We start from the raw sequence: 22,659 nt of genomic DNA, 5'->3' as shown, positions 1-22,659 counted from the left end.
TGAGTTGCAGGTAGATCGGGTAGTGAAGAAGGTGTTTGATATGCTTTCCTTTATCAGAGCATTGATATAGGGGTTGGGTGCAGTTGTACAGAGCATTGGTTAGGTCACTTTTGGAATACTGTATGCAATTCTGGCCTCTCTGCTATAGGAAGGATATTGTGAAACTTGAAAGGGTTCATAAAAGATTTACAAGAATTTGGCAAGGGTTGGAGGGTTTGAACTATCGGGAGATGCTGAATTTCCCTTGGAGTGTGGAGTCTATGGGGTGACCTTGCAATATAAAATCATGAGGCATATCGATAGGATAAATAAATAAATAACCTTGGTCTTCTTCCTGAGCTGGGCGAGTCCAAAACTGGAGAGCATAGGTTTGATTTGAGAGGAAAGGTGTAAAGGGATTGAAGGGATAACTGTTTCACACAGAGGGTGATGCAAGTATGGAATGAGCTGCCAGAGGAAGTGGTAGAGGCTGCTACGAGTACAGCATTTAAAAGGCATCTGGAGGTGTATATGAATAGGAAGGGTTTAGAGGGATATGGGCCAAATGCTTGCAAATGGGACTAGATTTATTTAGGATATCTGTTTGGCATGGACAAGTTGGATCGAAGGGTCTGTTTTCATGTTGTACAGCTCTATTACCCTATGATTCTACCACATGTTTGATAGGCACCACATCTACAAATAATCAACCCCTCCACCATTGATGCTTAGCCGCAGCAGTGTGTATGACCTACAAGGTGCGCTGCAGAAATTCAGCAAAAATCCTTAATCAGCACCTTGCAAACTCATAACCACTTCCATCTAGAAGGACAAGGACAGCAGATACATGTAAACAACAATACCACATGCAAATTCCCCTCCAAGCCACTCAATATTGGATTTATATCATTGTTCCTTCACTGCCACTGTATCAAAATCCTGGAATTCCCTGCCAAAAATTCTGAGTCAATTTACAGCACGTGTACTGCAGCAGTTTAAAAGGCAGTTCACCACCATCTTCTCAAGGACAATTAGGGATGGGCAATAAACGCTGACTATCCAGTGACACATATGTCCTTTGTGTGAATAAATAAAATGTGCATAGCTGGGCCAACACTGGAACCTGCTGCTCAGGGACATTGTGGGAATAACTTCACTGGTCGGCATGGACGGGTTGGACCGAAAGGTCTGTTTCCATATTGTACATCTCTATGACTCTATACAATTGCAACATTTAAGAGTTATTTGGATGGGTATATGAAAGTACTGTGGATGCTGGAGATGTGAAATACAAATAGAAAGTGCTACGTAAATGTACTAACTCTGGCAGCATCTGTGAGGAAAGGAACATTTTGGACTCATATGACTCCTCCAGTGTGACCACTTCCCAAAGAAAGTGTCATATTGGATTCAAATCATTAACGTATTTATTGTTTGTGGATGTTATTGCATGTGTATAGTTTGACTCATGGAGTTGCTTAAGTAATTATCTTAGTCTTTATTCCAGTCACTCATGTTCTCAAATTGTCTTCTGATAACCCTCTATCTTTTTTATGGCTCTCCTTAGCTCATCTCTTTATATATAATCCTAGATATTTTTCTCAACAACCTGTTCAGAGATGTTATTACACATTTCTAGAGCAGATGGAACTTGAACCCAGGACTCCTCACTCAGAGGCAGGGACATTGCCCCCACTGCCTCAAAAGACCTCCTATATATGACCAAAGAATTCCCATCTTCTGTGTGTCTTTAACATCATAATCAATTGACCATTAACAATGTTGAAAAGTTCAGCATCCATTTTGTGCACAATAAATTCCCACAAGCAGCTGAGTGATAGTGATCATATCATCTGTTTTAGTGGCACTTTCAATTACAGCGGCTAGGGTACTGAGACGATTCCCAACTTCAAGCATTTTCATGGGATATTTTACTGAAACCTGAGAGATGGGCAGGGACTTAGATTAGTTTCCAATCTGAACAACAGCACATTCATCAATGCAGTTCTCCTCAGTACTGTTCTAATCCATCCACCTAGAATGAAGTGAGAACCCAGAGCTGGAACAGGAAATGAAGGATGCTGGTGAAGGTCTAATGGCAAGGATTCTCTCCAGTACCACCTTTCATCCAGGTTGATAGTGCTGTTAAGAAGACATACGGTGTGTTAGGTTTCATTGGTAGAGGGATTGAGTTCCGGAGCTGCAATATCATGCTGCAACTATACAAAACGCTGGTGCGGACACACTTGGAATATTGTGTACAGTTCTGGTCGCCCCATTACACCATTACAGGAAGGATGTGGAAGTATTGGAAAAGGTGCAGAGGAGATTTATCAGGATGTTGCCTGGTCTGGAGGGAAGGTCTGATGAGGAAAGGCTGAGAGACTTGAACCTGTTCTCATTGGAAAGAAGAAGGCTAAGGGGGGATTTGATAGAGACATACAAGATGATCAGAGGATTAGATAGGGTAGACAGTGAAAGACTTTTTCCTAGGATGATGACATCAGCGTGTACAAGGGGGCATAACTACAAATTGAGGAGTGATAGATTTAAGACAGATGTCAGAGTCAGGTTCTTTATGCAGAGAGTGGTAAGGGCATGGAATGCCCTACCTCTAATGTAGTCAACTCAGCCACATTAGGGAGATTTAAACAATCCTTTGATAAACACATGGATGATTTTGGGATAGTGTAGGGGAACGAACTAAGAATAGTACACAGGTCGGCGCAACATCGAGGGCCGAAGGGCCTGTTCTGCGCTGTATTTTTCTATGTTCTATGTTCTATCCAAAATTAGCATGTTTTTTTGATGACTTACGATTTCTTTCAAAAAAGAATTATGAACATTAAATGTGTTCATTTTAATCTCTGCTAACATCTCTTCATATTTATCAAGAACATTCTGTTTGTTGTCGGGTTACTTAAGTCAAACATGAAAAGAGGGAGAAGAAACAAAAAGATGTATTTTACTGAAGATGTGAGTCTGTGGCCTATGGCTGTTTCTTATATTCTCAGTGAGGTAGTGGAGTGCCAAAAAAGCACAACACACCAGCACACTCCGTGGATGTCAGTTTTAGTTAGTGTCCTTTTGAGTATCCACCTGAGGTAGCCCAATGTCAGCACCTACACTATACATGGTAGAGACTGGTCCCTTTCCTCTCTAGGCAGAACGTGTCAATTTAAGCCTATGAGTGGAATTGAAGTAAAACGGAAAGAGCTGGAAAAACTCAGCATCTGAAGAGAGAAAATAGAGTTAATGTTTTGAGTTCACCAAGTGGCTTTGTGGCTCTGTGGTTAGTACCGTTCCCCCACAGCACCAGGTACCCCGGTTCGATTCCACCATTTGGTGACTGTCTGAGTTGAGCTTGCATGTCCTCCTTGTGTCTGTGTGAGTTTCTTCCCACAGATATGCAAGTTCGGTGGATTAGCCATGCTAAATTGTCCATAGTGTGCAGGTTAGGTGGATTAGCTGTAGGAAGTGCAGGGTTACAGGGACAGGTTAGGGGTTTCTGGATCTGGGTGGGATGCTCTTTGGAACATTGGTGCAGACGTGATGCGTCAAATGGCTTCTTTCTTCATTGTAGGGCTTCGATAATTCTATGACCTTTCATTTCTCTAGCACATTTTGATTTTGTTTTAGAATTCAAGCAGCTCCAATTCTTTGTTTTTATTTTGGGAGGATGAAATATCTGTGCAACTAGCATTTGTTTCAGGAAAGTTGGGATAGAATTGATTGCTGCAAACATTTTTCCCTTAATTGCAAACTTCAGGCAAAATGTAATTGCAATTTGAAATGTGAACAACTAACTTAGTTTTTGCATTTGTTTTTCATTTTTATGCCTTTTGTCACTCTTGCTCGCACATATCCTTATGGGCTGCTTCCACAGGCAGCTGACACTGTCCAGAACCTCACTCAACTTGCTGACCTTTATGTGTTAATGGGCTATTAAACTGCGGCAGAAATCAGAGCTAAATGCAGTTCTTCCCTGATCCAGTCCTCATCCACATTCACTTCTAGCAGGAACTGCTGAAAACAATCCAAGTGAAACACCTGAACCATTTTCTCTATCCTAACTTGGGATACTGATCCAAACTGTTACCTTCCAACTGCTGCCTGGTTGACGATCACCAACTTCTGTAGAGGATTGAATTTGAGATCTTTCAAGGTTGTGATTGCAACCAAAGGAAAGGACTCCATCTGAAATACACTTAATGTGTTACTGCAAGCTTCTCAGTCAGAAGAATTAGCAGTGACAGGTAGATAAGGAGTAAAACAATATGCTGTCTAAATATAATTGAATGTAACTGAGGACCAAGGGAAGACAAATTGTCGCTTCAACTTGTTCCATCTACCAAGTCTGATCAATCTAAACTAACGTCTAAATTAATTTTTGGAGCAAGAGACACATGGTGGGATGGAATGGAGGAATGTTTCACAAGTTTGGGAATGGCAACGTGGACAGGATTGAAATTCACTCACACAATCTAGTCATCTTGGATTACATTGAAATGGTGCAAGTGTGGATGTTGTCTGTTCTCTTGGCACTAGATCATTTGAGGTTCCCTGCTACCAACAATCCACCATGTGGGGTCCGTCTTTTTACCCCTAGCACTTCATCTCTATAACTAAACCATTACACCTGCTTACATATGATTCTTAAAACCTTCCTGTCTGTCTTTGTTCTACCTCCTCTGCTTTTGTTGTAAAGCACTCAGCTATTTTCTCAATGAAGCGTAAGGTGTAAATTTATTGTAGGTGTGGGACTTGGGTGAAAATCAGAGGACTGAGCATAGCTTTGAATCTTCGCCAAGTTGAACACTGGCACTTGCTGTCTAGACTCCCATGTAAAGTATAGCTGCAAGGGGAGGAGGAGAGACTTCAATTTGTTTGTTGAACAGTACCTCATTGTGAGTAACTGCCTTCAGGCAAGGTTGAATGAGGACAAAAAAAATTGGGGAAACATATGATTAATCTATACCCATTAAAAATACGTTTGCAAGGGAGATGGCATAAAGAGCACTAAAACTGTAAAACACCTGTACTGGTGAAAAATAGAGTAAATATATTATCAGCTATGTACAAGAGAAGTTTGAAACATTTTTCATGCTCGCGTCACATGTATCTCATGAATACAATTCCAACCAGGAAGAATGCTGTTTGAGTGAATTTCTGTAATGTAGGCAAAGTGCCAATGCTTTGCGTGTTTTAAACAGGACTTCAGTTCCTGTTTATTGGTCATGTAATTTCTGTTTTATTTTTATGCTGACGCTGTTTGTTATTTAATGCTGAAGTGTTTTCTGTGTTTTTGCAGCATTTGAAGATTTATTTCCCCAATCCTGCTTCAATTACATAGTTCTTGTAAATGAAACCATTGCATGTTTTATGTGGTAGTTCATCGGCAGACTAAACGCTACTACATTTGGCTGTCAATTTTACAGTAAACTACATAAAATGGGTGTTGACTTATATGTCGAGTATAAAGCTGGATGGTGTGGGTGGTCACCACCATTGTCATTCATCACCTCGGGTCTACTCTGTAGATGTTTCCTATACTCCTGTATATCTTCTCAACACAATCCATATCATCTATTTGATTCCTTGTACATCTGTTTGGTAGTCACCAGACTAAACAGAAGAGGAGAAAGCATCAGCAGGAAGGCAGAAGCTTTGCAGTCTTGTTCAACCCGATGTGTCAAATGGGTAATCAATCTTAGCTTCCTCCTGTGGTCCCCAACATCACAGCCTTTGACCAATTTGATTTCGTACATGTGCTTTTACAAAATGGCTGACAGCACGGAATGTTGCGAAGCCCCTAACAATATTCTAGTGAGAGTACCAAAGACAAGTGCTGCAAAACTGCCTGAGTTCCATCTCAGTATAGCTCCAATAACAGCATCAGTGTAGAAAACTGTCTGGCTATGTACCATCAACAGAATAAATCCAACCTGATCATTGAAGTCAATGGTTGTGATAATTAGAGATCAATCACCTCTGTCTCAAGAATATCCTGCAGGAGTTCCTCAGGATAGTCTCCCTGGCCTAATAATCTTCAGTTTGCTTCATTCATTAACTCCATCATTAACTTCTCTTGGTCATAAGGTCAGAAGCAGGAATATTTATTGATGGTTGTGCATTGATCAGCAGCATTTCCAAGTCCTCATGTACTGAAATGGTCAGTGACCTTATGCAGTAAGTCCTAGACAACATTCAAGTTTGGCATTAACATTTCAGTAGCAAGTAACATTTGCATCACGCAAGTGTGAGACAATTACAATCAAACCTTGACAATCAATGGCATACCTTTGCTAAATACCCCACACTTAAAATCCTGGGGCTACCATTGTCCAGAAACTGAACTTGACTGGTCACGCAAGTGCTGCTTCTACAAGTACAGGTCAGACGTGAGGAATTCTGCTGAGAGTAATGCACTTCCAGACTCTCCAGTACCTGCCAGCATCCATAAGACAGGGATGTGATTGAAATCAGTTCCAGTGACACTCAGGAGGTTCTGCAGTGATACTAACCAGGACTCAGCTGCTTGCTAGATCAACACCCATCCACCACATTGTAGCAGCAATGCCACCTACAATGTAGAACACGGTACTTTCCAAACCACAAACATTATCACCCTGAGCACCACCACCGCCTGCAGGTTCTCCTCCAGGCCAGACATTATCCTGACTCAGATTGATATCTCTGTTCCTTCACTATCACTAGTTAAGTTTCTAAAATCATTGTGGTTTTACCAACACTGCTTGGACTGCAGCAGTTCAAGAAGATTGCACACCACTACTTCTTCAGAGCAAAAGGGGATGATCAAAATATGCTGTCCTGGCCATGATCTCACATCCTGTGATAGAATATAATAAAATAAATGCTTCAGAAATATGGACATTTGACCCATTTCATTTTCATACCAAATGCACATAATATATTACAAACCCATTTTCATCCTCCTTTCCTAGACTCTTAATATAAGTCCTTATTTATTTATCTGCTGGCAGTCCCTCACTGACTTTCGGGTCCAGATAGATGTGAGTCCAGAATTTTGAGCAGAAAATCTAAGCTGACTCTCCAGTGCTGTGATACTTCACTGGCAGGGATGCCATTTTTTGAATAAGACATTAAATTAAGGCAATTCCTCAGGTTAGGTTGACTTGGAAGATCTCACACACTTTTTAAAAAAGAACAGGGAAAGTCTTTGGGATTTTACTGTGCACAAACTGGCTGCCTCACATTACAACATTGACTTTGTTTCAGAATTATTTCTTTGCCTGTAAAATGCTTTGGAACTCCCTGAAGTTATGAAAGATCCAATATAACATGCAAATCTTTTTTCTTCTTTTTTCACTTCTTAAATATCTTGATTGACTTGGTGTTAAAAGCTGCTGGGATTACACATTTTACTTTCTTATAATATTTTGCCTTAAACAATTTGGAAACCACTCCCCTTTCTGCTTCTAATATTAATTCTAGACTTGATCTTGCTCTACATGCTAATTGAATTTCATAATCTCACTTTCTAAAAGTGTCCATTCCAGGAAACAGTCTACACTCAATTGTAGAGCGTCCAAAAATAGGCTCTCATTGTGGCTTTGGAAAATCCCAGCGCTTTTCCACTGGATTATCTTTTGAAAAGCAGGCAATGTTGTTTTGTTATCAAACCTGCCAACCAGTTTGAACACATAAAGATACTACAAACCAAAACAGATAGAAATAGGTGTTTAGCGATCAGTTTTTTGGAAATGGTTGCACTTTGGTGCAGGTGTGGATATTCTAACTGTTTGGTAAGTTCTTTAAGAAGTGGATGGCATTTTCAGTCTTTATCATTGTCATGCACAATGATGAGCATTAACATTCACACTGTGTAACACAACAGTAAAGGGGTAATACCTGTGCAAGGCAATGTCTAGGTCATAGTTGGGATATGTGTGCGCACCTTTGGGCAATCAATATAGAAAATTCATTAAAGCCATAGGCTTCATGCATAAAAACAGGAGTTGTGAACAGAGATGAAATACGAGACTATTTCCATTGGTGCAGAAAAGATTAAAATGATTTCTTGGAGACTTCAAAATTGTTCATGATATTATTTGGCAAACAGGGATAAATTTATTTATTTTTTGTTTGATCGTGGAATGTGAACGTTACTAACTAATCTAGCATTTTTGCCCATCTCTAAATGCACTTGAAGGATGCTGGTTAACATCCTTGTTGACCCAGTGTAGTTTATATAGCACTGGTAAGCTCAGAGTTTGTTGGGAACGGAGTTCCAGGCTTTTAACCTAAGACCATAAGAAATAGGAACAGAAGTAGGACATTCATTCCCATTCAATCAGATCATGGGTATTCTGACATCCCCAACGTCTACATTCCTGCATTTTCCCTGCCACCTGTGATACCCCGACTGATCAAGAATCTACCCATTACAGCCTTAAATATGCAGAAGGACTCTGCCTCCACAGCAAGGAGTTCCAAAGGCACTCACCTCTTTGGGAGAAGAAATTCCCCCTCATTTCAGTCTTAAATTGGCTCCCGTTATTTCTGATACTACGCCCTCAGATCCTAGACTTGCCCATGAGGGCAAACATCCTCACAGCCTGTCAAGCCCCTTTAGAATCCTATCTGTTTCAATGAGATCATCATGCATTCTTCTAAACCCCAACAAGTACAGTCCCTACCTGTTTAGCCTTTACTCAGAAGACAATCCCTCTGTACTGGGGTCATCCTAATGAACCTTCTCTGAACTGCCTCCAATGAAATGGTATGTTTCCTTAAGTCAAAGGAACCAAAACCACGCACATGGAGGCATTCTTGTGCATATGTTATCCTGAAGAAGGGCTTATGCCCGAAACGTCGATTCTCCTGCTCCTTGGATGCTGCCTGGCCTGCTGTGTTTTTCCAGCACCACATTTTTCAACTCTGGTCTCTAGAATCTGCAGTCCTCACTTTCTCCCATATGTTATCCTTGTTATGCTAGATTGTAAAGGTCATGGTTTGTAAGATATTGGCTGAGGAGTAATGGTGAGTTGCTGCTGTGCATCTTGCAGCTAATACAAATGATAGCACTATGCCCTGGTGGCTGATTGGACATGTTTAAATCTGTGAATAGGGTACCAATTAAGCGAGCACTTTGTCCAACATGTGCTATCTTCTTTTTCTTGTTTATTTTTAATTCTTGTCTGGGATATGGGTGTCACTGACAATCTCTAGCATTAGCTGTTAGGCTAGATTAACTGATTATCCCTCTACGTCATTTCAAGGACAGTGAAGGGTCAACCACATGGTGTCACATGACCACCAAACCAGACAAGGATGGAAAATTCCCTTCTCTAAAGGACAGTAGTGAATCAGATGAGTTTTTATTGAATTCAAATTTCACCATCTGACAAAGTGTGATTTGGATACATGTCCCTTGAATTTTAGTTGGTGTTTCTAGATTACTAGTCCAGTGATATTATCACAATTCACCCACCACTGCTCATTGGTAACTCCAGGGTGTTGGCATTCAGTCATGTCAAAGAGCAATGGTTTGATTCTCTCTTATTGGAGATGGCTATTACCTAGTGCTTGGGATGTGCCTATTACTTCCCACTTGTCAGACCAGCCCTGTGTGTTGTCCAATTCCGGCTACATACGGGCAAGGACTGCTTCAGTATCTGAGGTGTTGCAAAGTTTGGTTGCCAGTAACAAGGTTAGGAGAAATCATTTTGACAAAAAAAGTTGCATCAACAGAGTGTATTGTCATTGAAGCAAGGGCTTCCATCTCTAAAAAATAAAAAATGGATGCAGGTTTAAAGCAGAGATTTACAAAGTAGAGTAATAATTTACACAGTATTTGAAGTCTAAAAAGGAACATCCAGTCGAACAGAACCACTTTCATGCTTTAGCACTACATGAGCTTGTTCTCATCCTTCTTCATCTAATGTCATCAATATATCTTTTAATTTCTTTGTCCATTATAGTTTGCCTTCATTCATTCACATGTACCTATCCAAAGGGAAGTCCTTGGCTCATTGTTTGCTGCCGATTCACCTGGAGCCATTTTGACAGTTTTTGTTGGTGATAGGTTTCCATTGCCTTCTACTAACGGGTTAAGGTCCATTAACCAGTCTCAAGTCCATCTTAGCGAGATCAGGAATCAAACCTGCACTGTGACTGAACTGCACACTAGCCCACTTGTCTCACTGACCGCCCATCTTTATCTAGTTTCCTTATAACTACATCTAAGCTAATTACCTCAACTTCTCCTTGTGGTAACAAGTTCCACATTATAACTACCCTCTGGATTGAAAAAAAAAACTTTCTCCTGGGGATTTTTTTTTGTCTGGAATTCCTACTGATTATCTAAAATTTAAGACCCATAGTTGAGGCCTTGCCAAAGAGTGGAAACAATTTATTTCTGTCAATTCCGTTAAGCTTTTTTACAATTATAGTTACCTTAATGAAGTTGCCTCTGAGTGTTAAATAGTCTAAAATTTTCTACTTTCTGGTCAATTTTTCTAGGTCTTAGCAAGCTTCTAATAGTTTGAGATTATCTGACAAAGACCTGGCACAAACACAATTGGTTATATAGCCTTCTCCTGTATTTTAATCTTAGTTGCTTCAATTAAAAGACCAACTGCATTTATGAGATTTTTGGCTATCAGCCACTGACCTTGTAGACCTTCACAGTGATCTTACAAGTTTTGTGGTGTTGCTTTCCTCTGTTACAATGTAGGTTTCACCCTGATGCCATCTCAAGAGGATTTCTGGATCCCAGAGATAGTGACATCAACAGACTGCTGAGTTAACAATCACTGAAGAATTCTTACACAGCAAACCAGGAAATTAAAAACACTGATTATCATCTGTAAAACATGAGGTTTATCTAGAAACAGAAATATTATAAACAAACTTCTGTAAATAGGAAAATGACTTACTTTTAAAAAAAGAGTCAGTGACATCTTTATCAAGGTGGATAGGGGACAGAGCTTTAGATTTCTGAAATTAGTTATTATCAGAGCCAGAGATTTTGCTTGTAAGTAATAATAACTTCCTATTGGATTAAGTTCCCTACAGTATGGAAACAGGCCCTTCGGCCCAACAAGTCCACACTGACCCTCCAAAGAGTAACCTACCCAGACCCGTTCCCTTACCCTATATTTAATGGACAATTCACTGACCTGCACATCTTTGGACAGTGGGAGGAAGCCGGAGCACCCGGAGGAAACCCGACACAGGGGGAATGTACACACTCCACACAGACAGTTACCTGAGGCGGGAATTGAACCTGGGCCCCTGGTGCTGTGAGGCAGCAGTGCCACCCCATTTTAATATGACATTAAAACCTCCATTAAACCTCATTAAACAAATCATCACATTTTCAAAGGCCTTCATGATAGGAAAATTTTGTTAGACACTGACGTTCATGCTAAATCACTTTTTTTTTGTCCCAGTTACATTTGAGAACAGTTGAAATGCGCACCCTGTCACTGAGCATGATAGCCCTGACAAGAACTACCAGATTTCCATGTTTTTCTGTACATGCATGTAGACCAGACATTGCTGTCAGTTTTGCAGAGCAGTTACATTGTACTCTGACAGTTTCACCATCACCAGGTATGCAAAATCCAGCACACTACAGTTTTATATAAGCTCCATGTTACTACTTGGCTCTTATGTGATATGCTTCTCATTTACCCGAGGTGGAACCTTTAATGTTCTGTGAATCTATATTGGCAAATATCTCCTTTTCACTGTTCTAATCAGAGAGGTGCCAACCTTACGTGAAGCAGTAATAACTATCAGATTACTGCTCTGCTCCTACCTTTCTGTGTCTCGTTGAAGGTCCATGTTTCTTTACAAGTCATCCAAACCTGGCTTCTTCAGGAATACAGAACGGTAGTCAATGTTCCCTCTAATTTTCTTACTGGCTGCACAGGATTCTGAATCTGGTGCGTGACACTGACTTTTGGAATTGATGGTCAATGCTGCAGTCAGTGTGCTGAAGCTGCTCACCATGCACGGTACATCAGAGCAACTACACGCTCTCCAGTTGCTTTTTGACGGCACTGCTTGCTGCCTTCTGGTAAGTGTTTAAAGTTCCTCAAGCTTTTCTGCATATTTGTGAGCAGGGATCCAACACACATTCAGGCCTTACATCTGGTTTGTGATGACCCGTAGACTGGAGGAGTTGGACCAGTGCACCTGTAATTAATTTCTTTTTCTAAACAAAATAGGCTATATTCCCTGTTTTACTGTCATCTGAAAATTTCAATAGCATCTGCTATTCACTAAGGAGCAGATGAACATGCAAATCATTTAAATTATGTAACTCTCTCCCTCACGTAATATTGCTGGTGAATAACCACACTTTTAAGGGAGGAAATATACTGCAGGTGCAATCAATCTTGCTGTAGTTTGCGTGATTCTTTTTACATAGACTCTTCTTGGTCAGTAAATAGACTCCTGCTGTAAACTAGACTGCGGTTAGTCATGCCATGACACCCACCCCACCACTAACTCAGCGGCTAACACAATACGATCTCTTGATGTGATTGCAGTCATGCCTGTCGACACTAACTTTTAGATTCAGGTACAGGAGCACTACAATTTGATCCAAGCTAACACAAGCTTGTTTTCTTGTAGTGAACACTGAATCTAAGATAACATTTACAAAAGAAGTGGACAATGTACCACATTCGTCCCAGTAGAATGTTGGAATCAGTCTTCCAATTAATTTGAAAACTGCAGCAATTTCAAGTTAAACCAGCTACTTTACTGTAATTGTATTTAAAGCTTCTGCAGTTCCTGTTTCAACTCATATTACATCTCTCATTTTTTAAAAAATTTCCATCAATTAGAAATTTGTAGAAATTCTTCCTTCCTCATTCTTCTCCTTGACTGATTTGCCTGGCCTTGGCAAAACATTCATACGTCACCTACTGGCAGCTTGTCTTATATGAACTGACTCAATTGATGTGTAGACTTGGATTGACATTATTTTAGATAGTGCAACACAATCTAAAAAGGACTATTGACATTGCTCTCCATTAGACAGAGGTAATTTGTTACACATCTGGGTTTGGGTTGGCAAATGATTTCGCACACATTCAGAGGGTTAGATAGGGTGGATAGGGAGAGCCTTTTGCCAAGTATGGTGACGGTGAGCAAGAGGGGGCATAGTTTTAAATTGAGGGGTGATAGATATAGGACAGATGTCAGAGGTAGTTTCTTTACTTAGAGAGTAGTAAGGGTATGGAATGCTTTGCCTGCAACAGTAGTAGATTCACCAACTTTAAGTATATTTAAGTTGTCATTGGACAAGCATATGGGCGTACATGGAATAGTGTAGGTGGGATGGGCTTCAGATGACAGGTCGGAGCAACATCGAGGGCCTGTACTGCGCTGTAATGTTCTATGTTCTATCTTCTTTATTATGGAATTAGACCTTTCGGTACCTTTTGTGTGAAACTGGAGATGTGGATTGCTCACTATTTCCAGAAAGTCACATGGTAATTGCCATATTTAAAACACAACTGCACACCATTTCAGGTATTGATAGCCAGCAAATTCCCTTATACTGTCCTGCTCCATCACCATCACTGAGAATATGACCTGGACGAAAGGCAAATTTGTTCCCCACTTTGCAGATAGGGACCTGAAGGTTTCAGTGGATCGGGTAGATAATGGGTGAGGAGAAGAGGGCCGTCCTTTTTCCAGCTGACCGTCACATTAAATGATCACACCACGAGATCAAGCTAGCTTGGACCTGGATTGCAGCCTGGGTCAGTGCTGTATCAAGGTTAAAGCAGCTGCCCAGCAGTACAGGAGGAATGTCAATAAACTTCTGCATTTTGCTAGAGTAAGTGCTACCATATTCTCTGTGCTACATTGCTCACCAGGCCACTACAGACTGACACTACACACATGCACACCTCACCAAGGCTTATGCAATACAAGCCTCAGGATTCCTTTTATCATGTCCACTCATGGCTCTCTCTGATCCACCTCATTCTTACAGACTACTCACTTGTCTGAGCCTGCTTTCTGCTCCATCCACGGGAGACACCTCAATTAGATAAATGTGAGGTGCTGCATTTTGGGAAAGCAAATTAGAGCAGGACTTATACACTTACCTTCAGTGTTGCTGAACAAAGAGACCTTGGAGTGCAGGACCTTGAAAGTGGAATCGCAGGTAGATAGAATAGTGAAGTAGGCGTTTGGTATGCTTTCCTTTATTGGTTAGAGTATTGAGTACAGGGGTTGGGAGGTCATGTTGTGGCTGTACAGGACATTGGTTAGGCCACTTTTGGAATATTGCATGCAATTCTGGTCTCCTTCCTATCAGAAAGATGCTGTGAAACTTGAAAGGGTTCAGAAAAGATTTACAAGGATGTTGCCAGGGTTGGAGGATTTGAGCTATAGGGAGAGGTTGAATAGGTTGCGGCTGTTTTCCCTGGAGCGTCGGAGGCTGAGGGGTGACCTTGTAGAAGTTTATAAAATCATGAGGGGCATGGATAGGATAAATAGACAAAGTCTTTTCCCTGGTTTGGGGGAGTCCAGAACTAAAGGGCATAGATTTAGGGTGAGAGGGGAAGATATAAAAGGGACCTAAGGGGCAATTTTTTTCACACAGAGGGTGGTGCTTGTATAGAATGAGCTGCCAGAGGGAGTGGTGGAGGCTGGTACAATTGCAACATCTAAAAGGCATCAGGATGGGTACATGAATAGGAAGGGTGTGGAGGGATATAGGTTTGGTGCTGGCAAGTGGGACTCGATTGGGTTGGGATATCTGGCCGGCATGGACGAGTTGGACCGAAGGGCCTGTTTCCGTGTTGTACATCTCTATGAGTCTGTGCATTACCATTACCACTAACTCCTTTTCCATGCACTTCCATCATTTTCAATCCTTCTCCTTGTCACATACAGATCCGTTTGGGCCAAGAGGTCCAAATTTTTATTTTTGTGGGGGAAGTTGGAGGAGGTTTCTCTTCTCTTACTCTCTCTCTCTCTCTCACATTCTCTGTCTGTTTGTCTCTCTGTCTGTTTGTCTGAATCTCTCTCTCTCTCTCTCTCTCTCTCCTCTGTGATGAAGAAATTCTGTACTTGCGTAGAGAATAGTTTGACTGCTCATGTGGATATGACAAAGGTCAACTAACCCAGTAACCCCATTGAACTGTGCTGAACCATGTCATTTTCACATTACTGTCAGTGCTAACTCATACTTTCATCTCTCTTAACGGGAAATTCCCTTGCTTCTAGAGGCACCCAGCAAACCTTGGCAAAGAGGCCAGTGTAAGAGATCCTCAGCTTCACTTCCACCTTGAGGAGGAAGCCACTGAAGCCTAACAGGATTCAGCAGCATGGCTTTCACCTGCATCCTTCACCTGGGCTTTAAAGATGCTACTGCAAGTGTGAAAGCCATAAGGCCCCAGCAATGGCAAACACTTCCAGCCACAACACCTCAGAGAAAGGCTTCCAAGATACCAGTTGTGTAATAAGTGGAAGATTGTGTGAGAAAAATCATTCTGTATCATGGAGGACCAGGTGCCATGAATCTCACTCTATAAAACACATTAATTTTTTTGTTGTTGGAATGGGGTTCAGTAATAGTCTTTAACCCCAAATTTTCTCTTTCTACTCTTCAACTTTGTCCTTATTGACAGCAGTGATTTGCAGAGGAGTCCCACCAGTCACTTTGAGATGCTGAATCCTCCTCTGCTCTCATTCACTCTTTCAAGGTCAAATTTTCCAACACAGGATGTTAGCAGGAGCAGTGAACCCAGCTGATAATGCTTTCTCTTTTTTTTTGGCGGATGGTGGAGCTGATTGTAATCCTGTTTTGTTTTATTTGTGTAGGTGTCACATATTACCTTGTATTCTCGTGTCATTTCTCTAACTTTCAGATGTCTCAAAGTTGGTTTTCGGTGTTCTCCTTACAGGTATGCAGGAGAGATACTGGATGAAGATATGTATCAAGGCAGGAATCTGGTCAACAATCGCTCTTTGCAGGCATTAGTAGCAGGGTTGAAAGCTTACAGCACCTGGGAGAATCTAGCCTGTTTGCAAGATTGTAGAGAGTGCACCGGTGGTATGGTGAGTAAATCATGTGGAAATTATTCTTTTCTAGATGTGCTGAAAGAGCATGGGATAAGTCTGTGAAGCCTAAACTGAGGAGTGTACACTTTAACACTGCACCATTTATTATTTATGGTATTTGTAGTCTGGAGACTTGATGACTAAATCTAGGCATTGACATTTCAGTGCAGCACTGAGGGAGCGCTGCATTGTATGAGGCGCTGTCTTTAATTTCTAAGACATTGAATTGAGCCTCGACTTCACCTCTCAAAATCATGCTAAAGTTTCTATGGCATTACTTCCAAGAAGGCCAGAGGAATTATCCACAGTGAACTGGACAATATTTCATTCTCAACCAACTAATTTGCTGTCATGCTGCTCAGAAAGCAGGATTTAGTGGATTCTAGACATCTGAATAAGAACAGAAAAATGCAGAAATACTCATCAGGTTATGGTAGCATCTGTGGAAAGAGAGAAATAATGTTTTGGATCCATGAATTTTCATCAAAACAGCATTAAGTATGTTCTTCAACTTGAGACTGCTAGGGAACTGATTATACCATCACTAGGAACCAGATTCATACAAAGTTGGAGTCAAATGTTTTGGAAGAGTGTGGAACGCTGGTTGGGTCGGTCAGTAGTCCTAAGGTTCTGAAAATATTGAATGAAAACTCCCAGGATCCAGCAGCATTAAGAAGGAGATTTTCAACATCTTGAAACATTGGGCAATTCTAGAATCAAGACTGAAATAGTACTCTGAAGTTTTGGATTATTAGTGATGTTGGCAGGATATAGGAATTGCAGTGGAAGGGTTGGAGTTGCAATTCAGTTGAAAGCATTGGGGTTTGTTTATGTTGCAGTTTGCTGGGATTAGATAGTAGAAGGGCTGAAGAAGGGCTTATGCCCGAAACGTCGATTCTCCTGCTCCTTGGATGCTGCCTGACCTGCTGCGTTTTTCCAGCAACACATTTTTCAGCTCTGATCTCCAGCATCTGCAGTCCTCACTTTCTCCTTAGATAGTAGAGTCATAGAGTCATAGAGCTGTACAGCATGGAAACAGATCCTTCGGTTCAAGCCGACCAGACATCCCAACCCAATCTAGTCCCACCAGCCAGCACCCAGCCCATATCCCTCTAAACTTTCCTATTCATATACCCATCCAAATGCCTCTTAAATGTTGCATTTGTACCAGCCTCCACCACATCCTCTGAAAGCTCATTCCATATCTGTACCAACCTCTGTGTGACACTCCGATGTCCAGCAATACATGAATTGAAAACAGCAAAGGCAGGAACTGTGCAGGTTCTCTCTCACTCCTGCACTGTCCTCACCATGTGCTTCCTTTGTCTGTTCTTCTCCCTTTTAAAACTATGTACTGGAGGAGTAGAGTCCAGTAGCTTTATGGGAAGAAACCCTTTCATCAACATATTCCTATCCAAGAAGGTCTCTCAACAATACATCCTTGAAACAGTATGAGCTCCAAAAGCTAATACTTCCAAATAAATCTGTTGGACTATAACTTGGTGTTGTCTGATTTGTAACTTTGTCCACCCCAGTCCAACACTGGTTCCTCCACATCATAAGTGAATATTGGTTCTGTAGAAAACCAGACTGGAGAATTAGTAATGGAAAGAATGAATTGAACAGTACTTTGGACCTGTCTTCACTATAGAGAGGATGAATAACATCCAGAAGCAACAATAAGTCTTTAAATGGAAAATCTCAAGAAAATTTCATCCACCAGAGAAGTAGTATTGAGGAAATTGTTGAAGCTGCAGGCTGACAGTGTCTATGTCCTGATGGACCTCCTGCAAGGGTTTTGAAATAAGTGGCTAGTGAGATAGATAATGTATTGTTTATACTTTTTTCAAACCTGCCTTGATTTGGGTAAGACCCTATTCAATTTGAAGCTAGCAGATTTAACTCCTTTATTCAATGTTGGAAGGATTGATAGGAATGTAGGTTGGGAAGAGGACAGTGGGGGCGGCATGTAGGCTCAGTGGTTAGCATTGCTACCTCAAAGTACCAGGGACCCGGGTTCCATTCCACTCTCGGGTGGCTATCTATGTGGAGTTGCACATCCTCCCCATGTCTGCGTGGGTTTCCTCCAGGTTTGCCTCCCACAGTCCAAAGATGTGCAGGTTAGGTGGATTCGCCATGCTAAAATTGCCCGTAATGTCCAGGGGTGTGTAGGTTAGATGGATTAGCCATTGGAACTGCAGGGATACTGGGATAGGGGGTGGATCTGGGTGGTTTGCTCTTTGGAGAGTTAGTGTGGACTTGTTGGGCTGAATAGCCTGTTCCCACAATGTAGGGATTCTGTGAGGACACAAGGTGGTTACAAAAAGATGTAAATAGGTTTAGTGGATGGGCAAAGATTTGACAGAGTGAGTATGATATGAAAAATGTGAAATTGTCCATTTTGGTGGGAAGAATAAAGGAAGGAAGATTATATAAGTGATGAGAGGTTGCAGAGGAATTTGGATGTTCTCATATGTGAACTATAAAAGGTTAGCATGTAAGGACAGCAAGTAGGAAAGCTAATAGTGTGGTGTAATTTATTGTACGCTCCAAAGTAGGGAGGTCATGCTTCATTCATGCGGGGCACTGGTGACACCATGTCTGGAGTACTGTACATAATATCGGTCACCTTTTATAAGGAAGAATCTAAATATGTTGAAGGCTACTCCGAGAACAGCCTTTACTGGGCTAATAACTGGAATGGTGGATTGTCCTCTGAGGAAAGCTTGGCCAGATTAGTGTTATATCTGCTGGAATTTAGACAAAGTCAGAAATCACATGACACCATGCTATAGTCCAATAGGTTTACTTGAAATCACAAGCTTTCAGAGCATAGCCCCTTTGTCAGATGAAGGACTTGTGATTTCAAATAAATCTGTTATAACTGATGTTGTGTGATTTCTGACTTTGTGCACCCCAGTCCAATGCCAGCACCTCCACGTCATGGAATTTAGATAAGTAAGGGGTGACTTGATTGAAACACATGAAACACTGAAGGTTTTTGACAAGGTATGTGTGAAGAGAATGTTTTCTCAAATGCGAAATCTAGAAGCAGCGTTCTAAAATCAGGGGTCAGCTATTTAAAACAGAGATTGGATGAATTTTTTCTGAGGTTGTGAATCTCTGGAAGCCTCTTCCTGAAAAGCAGGTGGAAGTAGAATAGTTGAAAAATTTCAAGTAGAGATAAATCAATTCTTGTGAAGCAAGGGATGTAAGGTTATAAGGAATAGGAGGGAATGTGGATATGAGGTTACTATCAGATCAGCCATGATCTTATTCAGTTTAATTTGAGGAGACTAGAAGTGGACAGCCTGTTGCTGAGCATGATATCACTGACAACAACTCCTGGATTTCCATGTTTTTCTGTGCATATGTGTACACCTGGTGTCACCAGTGCCCCGCATGAATGAAGCATGACCTCCCTACTTTGGAGCGTACAATAAATTACACCACACTATTAGCTTTCCTACTTGCTGTCAGTTTTGCTGAATAGTTACATTTGTTACAACAAGGCATTGAACCCCTCTGTTAATTAAACCAAACACCCAGAAAAACACACCTCACTTGTAGTCTGTTAAAGTATGAATGACAGAAAATTCCAAAATTCCACTATTTAAAGAAAATAATATCAATTTATTCTTTAACTCTAAAAGTGAACATTAAACAACACCTATTCACAACTCTAAGCCCCACTTTCTCTTAATTGCTTATTACCTGCATCCAATTCCATAACAATATGCTGTTCCAGTAAAATACTTTTTCAAATTACATCAACTTAATTTCAAACTCATATAGCGGCCGTTGTTTCCAGTGCCTTTCCTCTTTCAGTTGAAGATCACCCTGGGTCATCTTCTTTCTTTTATTGCAAAGATGTTTAATATGAAAAGGTACCTTTCGTAGAGAGTGTTTTAAGTGGCAGTTGCTCTGTATGACTTTCAAATGCCTGCCTTTTTTTATACCCCCCCATTAGATCATCTCATTCATTTGAGGTTGGTAAAACAATAAATTCAAACTCGATTGGGTTTTAGTATGCTGAGGCATAGTTTAAGCTGATTGATTAAATTTGAATTGTTGTCAAAACAGCAACCAACTCGGGTATCTATTTCACAGCTAAATGTTACATTTTTCAATTTTCCAGTACAATCTGGGACTGCTAGTCAGCCATATGACAGGTGCTTAAAAGCTCTCAGTGCAAAACAGCATTCACTCTCTCTTCAAGATACAGTACACGCCTTCAACTTCATAACACATTATACACTGACAGTTTCACCATCATCATGTGCAAAATCCAGCACACTGCAGTTTTATATTAGCTCCACATTACTACTTGGCTTTTATGTGATATGTTTCACATTCACCTGAGGTAGAGCCTTTAATGTTCTATGAATCTGTGTTGGCAAAGATCTGCTTTTCACCGCTCTAATCAGAGAGAGATGCCAACCTTGCATGAAGCAGTAATAACTATCAGATTACTGCTCTGCTCCTACTTTTCTGTGTCTAGTAGAAGGTCCATGTTTCTTTCCAAGTCATCCAAACCTGGCTTCTTCAGAAAGACTGAACGGTAGTCAGTGTTCCCTCTAATTTTCCTATTGGTAGCATGGGGTTCCGAATCTGGTGCGTGACGCTGACTTTTGGAATCGAAGGGCCTGAATGGCTTACTCCTGCTCTTGATTTGTATATGATTTAGAGATGCCGGTATTGGACTGGAGTGTACAAAGTTAAAAATCACACAACACCAGGTTATAGTCCAACAGGTTTAATTGGAAGCACACTAGCTACTTACTTTGTTCATTATTAATCAATTATATTGTTTACTTTCCTACCTGTAAATATTCTACTTCGTACAATGAAAGGAAAGGAAGTCATGGAGAGGATCTACAATTTCTTGATGACCCCTCCCAGTGTTTGCCAGGAATGCTTGTCTTTCCAGGTGGTAGTTTGTGGGTTTGGAGGGTGCTGGGAAAGTTTCTGCAGTACGTCCTTCTGGTGTAACATACTGTTGACACTATATCGGTGGTGAATTGAGTGGATGAGATGCCAATTGAGTGGGCTACTTTCCCCTAGATTCTGTCAAACTGTGTCAAGCAACTCAAACTTCAAGGTACAAATGAACTTATAGATTCATTACTACAACAAACCATTTGGCCCCTGGTTGTTCCACCATTCAGTTAATCAGTTTGCCTTTCAAATTCCATATTCACACTTACTCTTTGATTACATTGTATAACAAACAACTGTCTACCTCCAACTTAAAAATAATCAATGACCCTGCATCCCCCACTGTCTAAGTCAGACAGTTCCAAAGTATACAACCTCGCAGAAAAAAAACTCTCCTCCTCTCTATCCTAAAACAGCAACCCCTCATAGCGAGTTTTGAGAAGATTATAGCTCAGGTTGAGGCTTTGGATGTAGGTTTGTTCTCTGAGCTTGAAGGTTCGTTTCCAGACGTTTCATCACCCTACTAGGTAACATCTTCAGTGGGCCTCAGGCGAAGCACTGCTGAAAATTCCTGTTTTCTATTTATATGTTTGGGTTTCTTTGGATTGGTGATGTCATTTCCTATGGTAATGTTATTTCCTGTGGTGAAGTCACTTGCTCTTCCTTTTCTCAGGGCGTGGTCGATGGAGTCTAACTCAATGTGTTTGTTGATAGAGTTCTGATTGGAATGCCATGCTTCTAGGAATTCTCATGCGTGTCTTTGTTTGGCTTGTCCTCGGATGGTGGATGTGTTGTACCCGTTGAAGTGGTGTCCTTCCTCATCCATATGTAAAGCTACTAGTGAGAGAGGGTCATGTGGCTAGTTGATGTTCATGTATCTTGGTGACTAGTTTTCTGCCTGTTGGTCCAATGTAGTGTTTGTTACAGTCCTTTCATAGTATTTTGTAAATTACATTAGTTTTGCTTGTTGTCTGTGTAGGGTCTTTCAAGTTCATTAGCTGCTGTTTTAGTGTGTTGGTGGGTTTGTGGGCTACCATGATGCCAAGGGGTCTGAGTAGTCTGACAGTCATTTGATGTAGTGGAGAGTCGCTAGGGTTTCTGGATGTGTTTTGTCTGCTTGTTAGGTTTGTTGCTGAGAGATCGGCAGACTGTGTTCATTGGGTACCCATTCTTTTTGAATACACTTAAGAAATCTGGAGAAATAAATAAGACCGACTTCCAAGTAATGAAACCACATGGATCCAATGCACCACGCTTCTACGGATTACCCAAAATTCACAAACCAGGAACCCCCCTCAGACCCATAGTCTCACTACCTGGAACACCAACTTACAGATTGGCCAAGGAGCTAAACCAAAGACTAACACTTAGTAGAAGACTTACACGACTCCATCCACTCCACCCAAGAATTCCTGAAGACCATCAAGGACACTAAGATAGAAGAGGATGAAATAGTGATCTCCTTTGATGTAACAGCCCTGTTTATATCAATCAACATTAACCTGGCCAAGGAAACACTGACTACACTATTAGAAGACTCAAAGACACATACACCAAGCACCACTAACTTCATCAACAAGGACAGTATCATCAAACTAGTGGAGCTATGCCTTAGCACACACTTCACCTTCAACAACAAAATCTACAGACAAACCAACG

At 41.0% G+C, this 22,659-nt stretch overlaps 1 protein-coding gene across 1 annotated transcript in view; it reads left to right on the top strand.

The window, feature by feature from the left end:
* Positions 1 to 22,659, top strand: part of acoxl (acyl-CoA oxidase-like) — a 392,592-nt gene that overhangs the window by 177,319 nt on the left and 192,614 nt on the right. Inside the window, exon 12 of the mRNA XM_072551478.1 lies at positions 15,906 to 16,059. Within this exon, the coding sequence (XP_072407579.1) occupies positions 15,906 to 16,059 (154 nt within the window). The remainder of the gene's footprint in view (positions 1 to 15,905; positions 16,060 to 22,659) is intronic.

This window comes from Chiloscyllium punctatum, chromosome 3, assembly GCF_047496795.1.
Source record: "Chiloscyllium punctatum isolate Juve2018m chromosome 3, sChiPun1.3, whole genome shotgun sequence".
In the NCBI taxonomy this organism is placed as follows: Eukaryota; Metazoa; Chordata; class Chondrichthyes; order Orectolobiformes; family Hemiscylliidae; genus Chiloscyllium; species Chiloscyllium punctatum.
The sequence above is the reverse complement of the archived record's forward strand: the minus strand, read 5'-3'. Positions and strand labels throughout refer to the sequence as shown.